The sequence below is a fragment of the Schistocerca piceifrons genome, chromosome 4 (genome assembly GCF_021461385.2).
Source record: "Schistocerca piceifrons isolate TAMUIC-IGC-003096 chromosome 4, iqSchPice1.1, whole genome shotgun sequence".
In the NCBI taxonomy this organism is placed as follows: Eukaryota; Metazoa; Arthropoda; class Insecta; order Orthoptera; family Acrididae; genus Schistocerca; species Schistocerca piceifrons.
The window spans coordinates 177,057,269-177,071,958 of NC_060141.1; the positions used below are offsets into that span (position 1 = coordinate 177,057,269).

Sequence of the window (14,690 nt, forward strand, 5' to 3'; positions counted from 1 at the left end):
AGTAATTAGTCAACCTGAGAATTAGTGGCACTCAATAGTGCTTGTAACAGAAGTGAGAGCTGTTCCACAATTACATTACTATTAGATGAGGAGACCTGCCAATCATTGTACACAAAGAAGGCCATGAAAGTACTGCAAAGCCCTCCCCTAATGGCTTCTCCATTTGTATTAGTAGTAAAATATATGCAAACATGATCTACATAAGAAAATGTTGAGAAAACAACAGTTATAACAGCTGCAGAGAAAGTAGTAAACTCAGAAAAAGAGAGGCAATTGTCACAGCATGCACATCTGCACTCATAACAGTGACAGTAGTAGAAGACAGAGGAACACCACAAACACTACGTGAAATCGAAATTTGTCTACCTAAAGAATCCATAAATACTATAGTAACTTTTTCAACAGTAACAATTAATGAATCATTACAAATTGGCAAATTTCTCACATGTATCACAAGCTAAAGTAATAACTTCAGTATACAAAGAAAAGTGTTGCAGAGAATGTAGAGAACTATAGAGCAATTTTGCTCTTGTCTCCCATTTATCACCAAAACAAAGTAACCTTGTTTGCAAAAAAAGTGGAGTCTGCTATAGCACAGTTTGTGTAAGTTTTTCTCAAAATAATAAAGGAAGGTGATCAAAATGGCATTGTCTTGTCATTGTCAAAGGCATGTGCCATGTTGGGCCACATAACTTTATTACACAAATTAGAAATACTATGAGTAAGGCATGCAGCAAAGAAGTGGTTTAAGTCATACTCAGAAAAGCAAGCGAATTGATTTTTAGGTTTCACATACTATAAAAAGATTACTATTGGTCCTCTCTGCCTGCCACACCCCCTCCCCTCCCTCCTGTATGTATCATTCACCACCCAACTTCAACTGAGAAAAAATTAGTGTAAGATTCTTTATATTAAAGATTAATTTCTTTGATAAAAATTTCACGTTAGGCTATTAGTGTTGATAGCTGTTAGCAGCTGTATATTAAAATATTTATACAAACTCTCAGCCATAAGTTACAATTTGGTAAGTTTGACTAGTTTCAGATTAACCTGACTAGTTCAGCTTAAGAGGCATTTGTTGATGTGGCAATATTACTGATGACAGGTTTTGTATTAATGATTTAAAAAGAATCTAAGATAAAGATTTCAAAGTTATGTTGTAAGAGTTTGCAGTTTTCGCTGAGTGTTTTTTGAATTTTTTTTTCCATTAACCTTTTTACAGTAGTTGTTTAAAAATATATTGACACCAACCCAAACAACACTTTTCATTATTGCCTGGGATGAATGTCCATTGCAGCATACCCCATCAAATAATAAAAAGTCATTTTCGTGAAGAGTAGCAAGTGCTACTGCACAGGCAATAGCACGTTGATTCGTACAGGCAAGAAAATCTCTTTCATGTTCTTTGAGAAGTTTGCTGATGACAATATAAGTGTAGACAATCATATTTAAAATAGTGTCTGATGGGTATTTTAGTCCTCCATGATCAAGTCTCTGTATCAAACTAAAATGTTCGTTTATTGGCAACTCCTTTTCAATCACAATTTCATTAAGGCAACTCTCACATTTCAGCTTCTTAATCACTGCATGAGCACAGTAGCCTGCAATGAAAGTTAAAGACGTTGCAATATCTTTCACTGAAAGAACATCGTCTTGAGTTACACTGACTTCTATGTCTAATGTGTCCGTTTCTTCAACTTCAGAAAACATAAAATTTTTTATGGCCCCTACTGTGATATTGCCATAGGAAGGAGAATATAAAACTAAAGGCATTACACTTTGAATTCGAAGCTTCTTTTCTGCTTCATAGACTTGTGTCACTGAAACATTGTATTGGGAACCTGCAAGCTGTCTATACTTTCCAAAACGCCGCTCAAGCACATCTGTTTGTAGCTTGGCTGTCAGTAAATAGCTCATACCTAGCTCTTCAGTACAGTATCGAGCAATCTCTACAACGGCATATGTTGTATGCTGAATAGCAAAAAATGTTTCTTTTACGAGAAACCCACTTGACAAACCTTTTGCTTTCCACACATCAAGCCAGTCTAGAAAATCTAGCAAAAATTGCATAGAAACGCTATCAGTTGTCAACGGATCCATATAAGGATTCTGTTTGTGTTTCCCTTTAAACACTGATTTCACATTCATGACATCAAACCATTTTGTTATTATTCGAATGTATTCTGCTGTTGATGGTGCATGTCTCAAATCAAATTTATCACTAGCTACCTCAAGGCCCTCTGACACATGTCGATTGAATATCTGCAGCACTAATTTCATGCTCTGTTTTTCTAATGATGTAGGGCAAAGTGATTTGAGAGACAATGTGTGACAATATTTTACTAAAGAACTGGAATCTATGTCATAAATCTGTTTCAGTGTTTTAAAAGAAGCTACAGAAAACTTATTTTCTTCCACTTCTTTTCTAACTGGAAACTGAGGATAAAACATATCTTTACCATCATTTTTTTGGTTCAGCCACACATTTCTTATGCATTTAACAATGTGTATGGCATCAATTAAAAAGAAAAGTGGGCGATTAGGATCAGATGGATGTTTAAAAACTATATTAACAGCTTTATCCAGAGAAAACATTGACATGGTTTTGCTATTGATTTTGTTGTTGTCAGTTACCACACAAAAAACCCTATAGCCTATTAGTTCAAGGCCATTTATTATGGCCAGTAGCACATCGTATAATGCATTAGATGAAATGGTTTTCACCGGTAAAATGTGAACAACATCCCTGTACAAAGACTTGACACTCTGCACCATAAATACAAATGCTGAATTTGCAGCACATTCAGAGTTATATGACATGCCCAAAACACTACCTCCTTTATATTCCAAATAAGAATTTAGATGAATTTCATCTACACTCAAAACAACATTGACATCATCGCTGTTCAAGTATTGAAATTTCTGTCTTGCATAGGACAGGAAATTACTTCCCCCAAGCCTTTCGTGAGATGGATTCACATTAAATTTGCTGCAGATCCTACGCAGAGTGCTTGGATGTGGCATTTTCATTAATGAGCTGCTACGTAAAAAATTGTAAGCATGAGATGAAATTGAAAATAGCAAACAACACAGTATCATAAATGTAGAACTAAACCTATGATTAAATTTCTTTACATTTATGAGACTAACTTGTTCATATATAAAGTCTACCATCTCCTTTTCACTCTCCTGTAAACTGTCTTTCAGCACTCCTAGACTGTCTTTCACTATCTCTACAATACTATCTACAGAAGTTTCTGAGTGCCCACAATCTGTGTCTGAAAACTCCTGCAGTACACTGACAATTTAATGGATATTGGTTACAATTACAGGAAAAGATCTTTTTCCTAATGTCTTAATTTGTACATCTTTCTTAAACAATGAAACATTTAAATTACTATCTATAACGACAGAATGTGTGATTAATGGTGCTGGATTTCTTATTATCTTTAAAAAACAAACAAAATCACTGTGTTTTTCGATCACACTAGACTCGTTGGGCAAATCCACTTCCTTCGTACGCAACATTAACTCTTCTAAAGAACTGAAGCTGAAAGTGTTTTCATAGTCCTTCTGTGATGCTAAACTATATTGTAACGCTGCAGCTAACTGCTCATTTTCAAGCCTTTGCTTTTTCTCCTCTGGCCCTTCACGTCTACTTTCTTCCTTTGAAAGGTAGGAAGGACAGTTTGGGAGTAGTAATGGAACTGCATCTGGTCTCAAACGTGGTTTGAGAAGGGGGGCTCTTAATAACTGACCAGTCCTTTCATCCACAATTTGTGTTTCCCAAATAACATCATCCTTGTGGAAGTGAACATGACATACCTGTAATTAAAAATGAATAAAAAATGAAAAAGGTGCTTACAACTGAATGTGATGACAATATTAATAGTGTGAAAACAATTTATGAATATAAAGTTAGTTTCTAGTTCTAAAATACAAATAGACTCCCAACTAAAATGCGGAAGAATGCTCAAGTGATAAATGTGGCCATGGCATAGTAACTCTATAAAACAATAACACTACAATATCAAAACACATGCAGTTACATGTCATGGCAACAAACTCTTAGAGAGATGGTGAAATGAAGAAAGTACTTTCCCCATCAAAAATTACAAACATTGACTAATGTTTGTAGCATAATTCAATAACAGTGACAATTTTTTTTATAAGTTAGCCTTGAAGCTCATATTTACAAGAGGGGTGGGATTTTTGCTTAATGTCTTGCTCTATTCCCCCCCACCCCCCACCCCCACCCCACACAAACACCTCGGACACAAGAAAGCATGATGACACCAAACTCACACAGGTGTAATCCAAGAAGCAACTGTGACACAGTAACAGAATAATACAAAGTAATTGTCAACACTGTGTAACCTTTAGAACTATGAAATACTTAAAGGTAGTGCTTTTTATCAGATAGACACTGTTTTGCTTTTGGTATCAGTTCATAACTTACATAAAAACTGACAGTATGATGAACTAATACATTGCCACTTATGTGCTACCTATTAGGCTAAACATGAGCACACAATTGCTTTCAAGTACTTTAGCTGTGTATCTATAAGACAGCTGTGTAGGCCACTGGCATGTATCTGAAATTCCAGACCCAGAAAGTAAGAATTTGTAAAATCCACAAGTATTTTTTATATGTTTTCACAGTTTCTCCCTTTGCATTTTGTGATGGCCTGTTAATCCATTCATGTACTCATTCATTTTTCCTGTCTATGGTTCACTGTTAAGTCTAAAGCCTACTATATTCCCTAATAGTAACATTCCTTGCAATGACTTCAAATTCCCACCAATAATTTATTAAAAACAAGCGACTGAGACACTGTTTTTACTTCATTTTCAATTTCTGGGTACACCACATTACTTGTTTTTGAACAGGCAACTTCCTAAAGACTTTTACAGCAAAAAGAAACACAAATACAGAAGCAGAATACATCGAAAATCGTCTGTATCTTAAGTGCACGTACTTAATTATAAACCGACTTTTATTCCTAACAACAGGCAGCATAAACAGTAAGTATAAAGATATACTGAGATATTTAACTACGTAAGTATGACTGTGCTTAGGCTATACTGGTTGAACTTGCAGAATACAGAATTCATATAACCTATACCAGCTAAACTATAGAATTGCCAGGGCAAGAAAACGAAACGCAATTTTCTTCGGCACTTATTCAGTTAAGATCTGATATATTAGTCAAAATGTCGCTGACCTTCCTTACTGCATAAGTGCCTATTCTTTGTTAGCACACTCAACCTCTTTTAAGAAATAAACAAAACAAATACTTACTCTTGAACTTGAAGAAGGAGTGAAGTTATCTCTGCGAATACTTGACAACCACTTCTTTCTCATTGCTTCATCCTCCGGAAATTTAAACACGGTTACTTTTGGTCCACCGTCGTAATTTCCTCTACAATTCGGCACACAACAACGATACGGCATTTTGCAGGCAACGAAATTTTCACAGGCAAGAAAAACAGATCACCAGTTTAGTGCACAGAAACTAAACAACCAAATCACGTACACTAACGCAGGAACACCATTCACTATAATAGTAAACTGACGCGAAACTCGCCGAACGACTATTCACAAGCACTGTTCCGTGAAACTGTTGAAGAAAGGACTATGTGTGTAGCCATCTTCTGACGTCACGCACTACGTAGACAGGCTTTCTTTTACAGGGGGTGCTGATATGATTCATAACGAGGTGAAACACCTCAGCCACAGCTTGTTTCCGTTCAGTGGCGACACAGCTCCTCGTTAGCTTAAAGTGGCTGACTGTTCACACTGTATGTCAAACTTCGTTAAGTGTGCATTCCCTTCATGCGCAACCGACTTGGGGTATAAGAAAGTCAAACAATTGAAGGTGAGCTTACTAACAAATAGTCTAAATGTGTTGCTCAGGAATATGGAAATCGCACGTTTACCTAGACACAAAGGACACTTTCGCAGCTGTAGACAGCTGGAAAAGGACGAACAACTGAATTTATAGAAAATCACGTTGTACCAACGTCAGCCGCTAAGGACATCTTAATTACTGTTACCGGTTTCGATTGTCGGTGATGAACAATAGAGACAAGAAATTTTCCATTTGCATTATCTGTGTGGATACATACATGACGTCCCATCATACATTACATAAAGTCATGTTATCGTGACTGAGTTCTACTGGCCAGTCTGTATGCAGTGGGACGGTACATTATGTATGTATCTACACAATGTAATTTAATAACTTCTTGTTTCTGATGACGGTTAGTAAGAATCGAAACTGGTAAAAAAAATAAAGGTTTTTAAAACAGCTAATGGTGGTGCAAATGATGTTCGCCAAATACAGAAAACTTAGAGAGACCTTTCGAGAAAAGAGAACCACTTGTACGAATATCAAGACCTCAGATGGAAACCCAGTTCTAAGCAAAGAAGGGAAAGCAGAAAGGTGGAAGGAGTATATAAAGTGGACGTGCTGATTCGACGGTCTCCTTGTACCATTTCATCGTTAAGATCGGCTGGCCTTAAGATTGCCTCTCGGAGCGAATACTCTGCCATTTATTTATTTAGTCATTCATTAACGTTCACTTTTTTTACAACATTCGAACGTTACATATCAGATAAAATTCTGTGAATAATTACAGCAATATTTTTTTCTATATTAACGGAATAGATAAAAAGTACTTGCATCACTGAAAAGTTTTTTTTTTTATTTTTCAATGTAGTCTCCTTGTAAATTAATGCGCTTGGTCCAACGATGTTCCAGTGCCTTGATACCATCACGAAAATGAGTTTCCTCCAGGCCTGCAAAACAGTTGTCATCTCCGGCTATCAATTTTTCGTTTGAAATGAAACTTCGTCCACCAAGAAAAATTTTCAATTTTGGGTAGAGATGGAAGTCCGATGGAGCCATATGAAGTGAAAAAGGTGGTGTGGCAACAGTTTATACCTTAGTTCATGTAATTTTGTCATGGCGACGACACGTGTGGGTGGGCGCGCATTATCTTGATGGAAGACGACTTTCTTCCTTGCTAAACCCGGCCTTTTATCACGTACCTTTTGTTGCAATTTGTCCAGGAGGTTAGCATAGTATTCTCCAGTAATTGTTTGCCCAGTGGGGAGATAATCTACGAACAGAATCCCCTTCGCATCTCAGAACACAGATGCCATGACCTTTCCCGCCGAAGGAACTGCCTTTGCTTTCTTTGGTGGCGGAGAATCAGCATTTTTCCACAGCTTTGACTGTTGTTTTGTCTCTGGCGTATAGTAGAGCACCCACGTTTCATCTGTGGTCACAAACAGGCGCAAAAGATCTCTTTCGATTTTCCTAAAACGGGCCAAACATTGTTCCGATATGTCCATTCCCATGCATTTTTGATCCGGCGTCAAGAGTCGCGGCACCCATCTCGCAGATAATTTTTTTCATATCTAATTCTTCAGTCAAAATGAAAAGATTTCGGATGAAATCTGGCAAGCGTGAGCAATTTCACGCACTTTCAATCGGCGATCCTCCGTGACCATTTTGTGCACTTTTGCAATGATTTCTGGAGTAGTGACACTTCTTGGCCGACCACTGCGCGGATCATCATATAAGCTTTCCCGAACAAATTTAAATTCATTTGTCCAGAGTCCCCCAGTGTATTCTGGAAATCGCCTTGATTGTCCTTTACGTTCATACCTTTCTTTACGAAGTACTTAATCACTGCTCGAATCTCGATTTTTTTCCATCTTCGCAAACCTCTACGAGGGAACAACAGAACCACGTCACCGCCACAGCTCTTTACCAAGAGCACTGACGTGGCACGTGTTCATAGGCAACAGTCCAATGAATATCTCGTGAACAACTCGTTGCTCTAACGCTGACCTCTCGTGATGATTCGGAGAACTTTTCAAACGACCGTCATATTTTAGCACAAAATATTTCCAGGCTCTTTATTTGTGACTGGCGTGGTGTAGCAGTAGAAGTACAGGGTCGTTCAAAATGGGGTGTTTCAGAGAAAATGAATACATAACTGCACGTCACTAGAGAAAGGCTTAAAAAAATTTGTGCTCGACGTAAGTATCGTACGCACATTAAATCGTAGGAAGGTATCATATTTACAATTCAACAGTTCAATGTCTCAGGTTAGACGGGAAAACATAGTTGAAACAAATTACCCTCTACAGCTCACTATAGGTGAAACCATGTGATATAAGATCAATGAACAAGAAGTAAGCCTCGCCTAATCCGCGATAGAGCTCTGAGGAACTTCCACGCAACAAATAACTGGTGCAACATGGTGTTGTGAAAAATATTTGTCGACTGCAAAGTTTGCTTACTGAAATGACCGAGAAGTTTGTACTTCTGAACTACTACCTCCACAAAGTCAGTAGGGTTTCGTATCGTAGACTACGGAGATGTCCCCTCAGAGAGTTAGGGTACTACTACCGTGGAAATCTAATTATTAAAAAATGCCGTTGTAGCCTGCAGCAATGCTAAGCAAAACATTTTTTTCAGGTATTGCATCTATCATTGCCGCGTATGTTCCTGCGTTGTCAAGACGACGTGAAGTACTTCTCAGGCTTCCATCTTTAATAGAGTATCCTGGTTTTAGCGCTGTAGGTTTGCTTATAATCGGATATTTGTATGTTGAAAGTGCGTGACAATTATATTCCATTTTGGAACTATTGGATCATGTTTCGCAGACTTCAGTAATGAAATGCCTTCGTAGTGTTAGTGCCGCAATTATCTTGGTGTGTAATATTGAATGAATAACTTATTGTACAATCCTCCAGTGGAACTTTATTGAGCTCTGTTATTCGCAGTGATCGTTTCCCCCATATCAATAACTTGACACCAAATATAGTTGTCATTAATATTGGTATATACCCACTCAACTTTTCCTTTCGATGACCCGTTTTTCATCTTGGCCGTCTCCTATTTTTCTCATTTTCGTCTCGGACATTAATCTTCTTGGTTACATTTCTGAGCAACGTTAAATCCTTTACGGTATTGTGAAAACGACGGTAATTTTATTTTTCAGATCAGTTCTTTTAAAAAAAGTAGCATTTAAATCATCTTTCAGGACGTAGTACAAAAACGCTTCAGGCTCGTACAGCGTGTATTATCAGCTACTTGTAAAGCAGAACCTGAAATGTGTTATATGGTTTCGTGCTAACACAGAGTATCTTTCACTGGGAGGAGTGAAAGGTCTGCGTGCACGATACGATGTGCATTGACCAAGACAAATGGCTACTCTGTGGATCGCGCAATGAAAATGATAGGGAAAACTGTGTCATGTGCACCATGCTTACAACAGGAATCTTAATCTTGATGACTTTCTCCAGTAAACGCCGTCGTAAGTCGAAGGCAATCTCATAGAGAATTAGTTCACTTAGTTCTTTGTCGATCATCATCATTTCCCGCTTTAAAATGATTCGTTTTACCTTATTCCTAACGGCTTTAGTTATTTCTGTAGGTAATAATATTGCATGACATTCCTAGTTATCAAGAGATGCAATTTTCCTTAATTTCTGTATGTCCCATCGTTGCGCCATGTATATTACACTTCATTGTCATAAGATTGTCATCTGTGGCGTTATTTGTGCTGGCGTTTGCATTACGTTCTGTTTGTGAATCTCTGTTAAGCATGAAGTAGTTGCATTGGTATTTAACGTTAATACTGTACCTTGCAGGGTCGCGTGAGTATTCATCATTTGCTCTGTTTTTTATTGATAAACTTTGGTAATAAGTGGAATTTATAGTTTATCTGCAGAATTTTCTCCCCTATCTGTTTTATTTTATGGTTAGTTTTGTTCGGCTTGGCTCTGTTCCTCCTTTACAGGATTTCAATTTTTTTCTGTTTCCATACGCAGCTAGTTTGTGTTTTATCATCTTTCCTAGTGTCGTGGGCGTGCAAAAATTTCGTTACCCGTTGTCATGCCCTTGGTGATGTAGGTTATTATTGAAATAGAAGTAGTAAATAGTGTATGCCGATCTGGCGTGTTATATTAGAAACTGCTGTCCTCTGGCTGGAGCGAGATATGAATACATTTTTCTGTTGCTGCGTAGCCCCTTTCAATCGTAGAAAACTCAGTTTTCTCTCGCATTTGTTCCCTTCGAGAAACATGTTACGATACTCCGAATCATCAAGAACACATGCTCCATTTAAATCACGTGATACGACTTGCATCTTTAAGTCACTTAGAAACTGAACCTCATTCTTTACTTGGAAAGCTTATGTTTTCCTTGTTCTAAGGTTTGTAATGTATGTAAACGGTCAGCACCCTTGGAATAATCGCAATGTTCAGTTGGCATATGGTTCGGGGTTTCCGTTTAGTATGGTGATGGCAGCTTTTTTGTAAATGCAGGAACACACAGGCGTGTATTTGTACACAAATAGAGAACTGCCTCATAAACTATAAGAAAGACCGACTCCCTGCCTTTAGCATTTGATGCAGTTTTGTACGCTGTCAGAAATCTCAGAGAAGTCTCATTGTATTTTGCAAACATTGTCATGTGAAGAAAGTATCGTCATTGTGTCCTTCACTCGTTATGCTAGAACGCTCTTATCAACTGCGCGGTCCTTGATGGCTGGATGGAACCGGATTTTACTCTTCCATTATCGACGACAACAACAATAACATTACGCGCTACAGAACGTCTCAGCAGCCTCTTACACGTCTGATATGTGGAAGACACAAGCAGCGCAGCCCATGAACCGCTCAGTCTGCCATAAGTTTTCGTGGCCAACGGTCTCTCGCCATGTCAAATGGACGACAATAATGCAGGGAGATCGTCAGCTGTCCGGCTAAACAACCCGCATGGACTTTCAAGCACCCGCAGCCGTCACCGCCAGGCGCATCAACCTATCACCCTCAACATTCTAGAACACACAAGCACAGTGATTGCCTGACGAGGATGACTTCGTACGGAAGTAATTTCCCGTAAGCCTGGGTTAATATTCGACAGATCTTTTATCTTTTAGTTCGATGTTTCCTTCCGTTGTATGATGTGTTTTCAGGATGACACCTCTTCATGCAGCCGGTTGCTGTGGCCGAGCGGTTCTAAGCGCTTCAGTCCGGAATCGCGCTGCTGCTAAGGTCGCAGATTCGAGTCGTGCGTTGGGCATGGATCTGTGTGATGTCCTTAGGTTAGTTAGACTTAAGTAGTTCTAAGTGTAGGGGACTGTTGACTTCAGATGTTAAGTCCCATAGTGCTTAGAGCCATTTGAACCATTTTGAACCCCTCCATGCGAACTTTGACGTGGAGCTCATCTTCGACTACTTAAAAGAATCAGATAAAGTCACACACATTGAAATATAATGGTTTTTCAGACAAGACTTAACACTAAGCGTAATGAAGTTATGGCTAGTGCTACATTGTATCTGCTCAAGCCTCAGCGATGTATAGAAGTCTTGGCCTCATTTCTAGGTCTACAGTAACCAGGTAAATCCTATCCTAGTAAACATCAATTTACGATACCGAGTTAATTGGTAATACGAATGTGTCAGTGGGTAAGCCATAAACCACACAGCTGTTCTTTGGAAGTAAACTTTGTAGTTGCGAAATCTAGACGAAAGGAGTTGCTAACTATAAATTTATTATTTACCTATTCCGCCTACGGCTCTTAGCAGGGACTGAAGATTTCAGAGTAGCAAAATTACTAAAGGAGGGCTAAGCTTTGAAATATTCTCAGCAATCTCTTGAGAAAAATTAGGCGGCTAAGATGACGCGCGTCATTTCTTAAGGCTTCAAAAAAGGATCGCATTAACTTCGTGCTGATTACAGCCACAGGTATTCACAGGTGGTCGTTTATCACGCAGAATCCTGGACAATAACACTGTATTATCACTAATGAATAATGAAGTTCAGTACGCTGGCATTGTCGTGGAATGCCATATAGAAAGCAATGATGAAATCTGTGGGAACGTTACATCAGAATTACTGCGTCATAATTTTCGGAAATCAAATAGAAGTCAAGCAATACACAGGATCGCCACTTGGTTGAAGCTAAAAGTTTTCACTGTTTTCCGGAACTTTTTGCAACGTAAAGGAGGGGAGCAGTGCATGAAAGTAAGAAATGATAAAGCTGCCGTCAAATGGAAGGCTTTTTTTTAACAACGCAGTGTTTACTACTCACAATCGTATTTGAGGTGGTATGCATTTGCCTTCATCCGACTTTAGAAATGACTGATCCAGTTATCTGTGGGAGACGTACATTTTAACGTGGGCAAGAAACCGCGGTGAAACTGGGCATATTTCACATTAGCAAACTGAGGTGAAAGACATTTACCGTTACAGAGAAAAATCCAAGAACACACCGAGGAGCCCACACCTCTTGATGGATAGTTGGACACTTAACTACCGAGCCACACTATAACAGAGGTTAGTCAGTGACAAGAAGGAAGACATGGCTGGAAATTTTTGTTTTCGAAAAATATCGCAAGAATCTGCGGTCTTAACAGTCTGTTAGATCCTCACTACGTTGTCATTACCGCCATAGTTGAAAAAGGCGTGGACCGTCCTCCCTTTTCTGTCCGCGGGGTGTTCAGTTCATTGCTAGTCTGATCTTTAAACTGGAGGGGATTTCTAGGGGCAGATGACTACTCTTACCATGATTTCTTTGTTTTGAATTTTATATTGCAACTGAAGAAATTGCCAAAAGTTACGACATTAAGGAGACGGTACCTGGATGAGTCGAAACAACGAGAGGTTATTGGCAATTTAAAAGGCAGAATTAGTCAACGGTTGACTAAAACAGAGAAAAGGCTTACAGTAGAAGACGAGTGGGTGGATTTAAGAGTTGTGAAGGCAGCAGAGTATCAAATAGGTAAAAAGACAAGGCTTAGTAGAAACCCTTGGTTATCACTGGAGATGCTGAATTTAAGTGGTGATGTACAACTAGGGGAAAGACAGACACCGCTTGCAGAAAAATTAAAGAGCATTCAGAGATAAGAGAAACAGCTGTATGACTGTCAAGAGCTCAGATGGAGAACCAGTACTAAGCAAAGTAGGAAAAACAGAAAGTTAGAAGGAATGTAAAGAGGGTCCGTACGAGGGAAACGAATTTAAAGGCAGTATTATAGAAAGGAAAGAGGAAGTAGATGAAGATGCGATGGAAGATATTACACAACGAGAAGAATTTGACGGAGAACTCAGAGACCTAAGTTGAAACGAGGCCGTCGGAGAAGACGACATTGCCTCAGAACTTCTGAGATCCTTTGGAGAGCCAGTCATGATAAAACTATTCCACGTGGTGTGCAATATGTAACAGGGGAAATACCCTTAGACTTCAAGAAGAATGTAATAATGCCAATTCCAAAGAAAGCAGGTGCTGACACATGTAAATATTACCGAACTATCAATTTAATGAGTCATGGTTGCAAAATATTGACGAGATTGTAGCGGAAAAACTGGTAGACGCTGACCTTGGGGAAGAATGGGTTCCAAGGTTATCTAGGACACGCGAGCCAATACTGACCCTATGACTTATCTTAGAAGATAGATTAGAGAATGTCAAACATACAGTTATATCTAGACTTAGAAAAAGTTTTTGACAGGGATACACTTCTTGGAGTTCTGAAGGTAGCAGGGTAAAATGCAGGGTGCTAAAGCTTTTATGCAACATGTACAGAAACCGGGTGGCAGTTGTAAGAATCGAGGGGCATGAAAGTGAAGTAGTGGTTGAAAAGGGAGTGAGATAGTGTTGTAGCCTACCCCTATGTTATTCCTAACTGCACATGGCAAAAACAGTAATGAAAACCAAAGAAACGTTTCCAGAAGGAGTGAAAGTTCAGGGATAAGAAAAACTGGAACGGCACTGAAATTCTTTCAGAGACGGCAAAGGACTTCGAAGACCAGCTGAGACTGGAGCGTGCCTTGAATAGCAACGTAAGGATGATGGAATGTAGTCAGGTGATGATGAGGCGACTTGTTCAGGAAATGTGACACTAACTGTAGTTGAGTTTTGCTATTTGGACAGCATAAAAATATGATGGCCGAAGCTTAGAAGATACAAAATGCAGACTCGCAGTGGAAAGTAAGGCGTCTCTGAAGACATCGAATTAACAACGAATATTAGTGTAAGTTCTGTCAGACATGTCCAACAGAACAGACACCACTCAAATTTTTACATTTCTGTAAGAGCATGATGGCTTCTTGACGTTTGTATCAGTGCGGATGTACTAATATCGTCCGAACTCCTGCGGAAAAATTCGCGAATAAGAGGTCAATGGATGAGAGACGCTACATTGCAGCTTGTTGCATGCTGGAAATTTGAGTCGGTCACGGACTGCGACCAGATGGGCGAAGTGGTTAAAGCAACCGCTCAGAAGAAGCGGTAAATCCGCTTTTGATTCCCGGTGCGGCACAAATTGTCAGCTTTCACCATTGCATTACCACAATGCCCCGTGCGGCTGGAAGTCACGAATTCCTACTTATCCCTTCCGTTTCTTTCCCCATTCTTTATTTCACACAAACTTTGTGAAGGTATCTGTCCGTAGTGTAGTCTTGTACGGAAGTGAAAAGTGGACGATAAGCAGTTCAGAAAGAAGACAATAGAGTCTTTCAACTGTCATACTACAGAAGAACGCTTAAGATGAAATGCCCGGATCGCGTAACTAATGATGTGTTGTAGAATTCCGATGAAAGGAAATTTATGGCATAACTTGACTGAAACAAGGGATCGGTTTGATAGGAAACATTCAGAGA

General features: G+C 39.0%; 1 protein-coding gene across 1 annotated transcript in view; it reads right to left on the reverse strand.

The window, feature by feature from the left end:
* The window catches only part of LOC124795702 (THAP domain-containing protein 2-like), a 32,591-nt gene extending 26,947 nt beyond the window's left edge, over window positions 1-5,644 (reverse strand). The window contains exons 1-2 of the mRNA XM_047259783.1: window positions 5,303-5,644; window positions 3,489-3,825 (exon numbers count right to left, since the gene is read on the reverse strand). Of these exons, the coding sequence (XP_047115739.1) occupies window positions 3,489-3,825; window positions 5,303-5,455 (490 nt within the window). The 5' untranslated portion in view covers window positions 5,456-5,644. The remainder of the gene's footprint in view (window positions 1-3,488; window positions 3,826-5,302) is intronic.
* Between the last annotated feature and the right edge of the window lie 9,046 nt (window positions 5,645-14,690).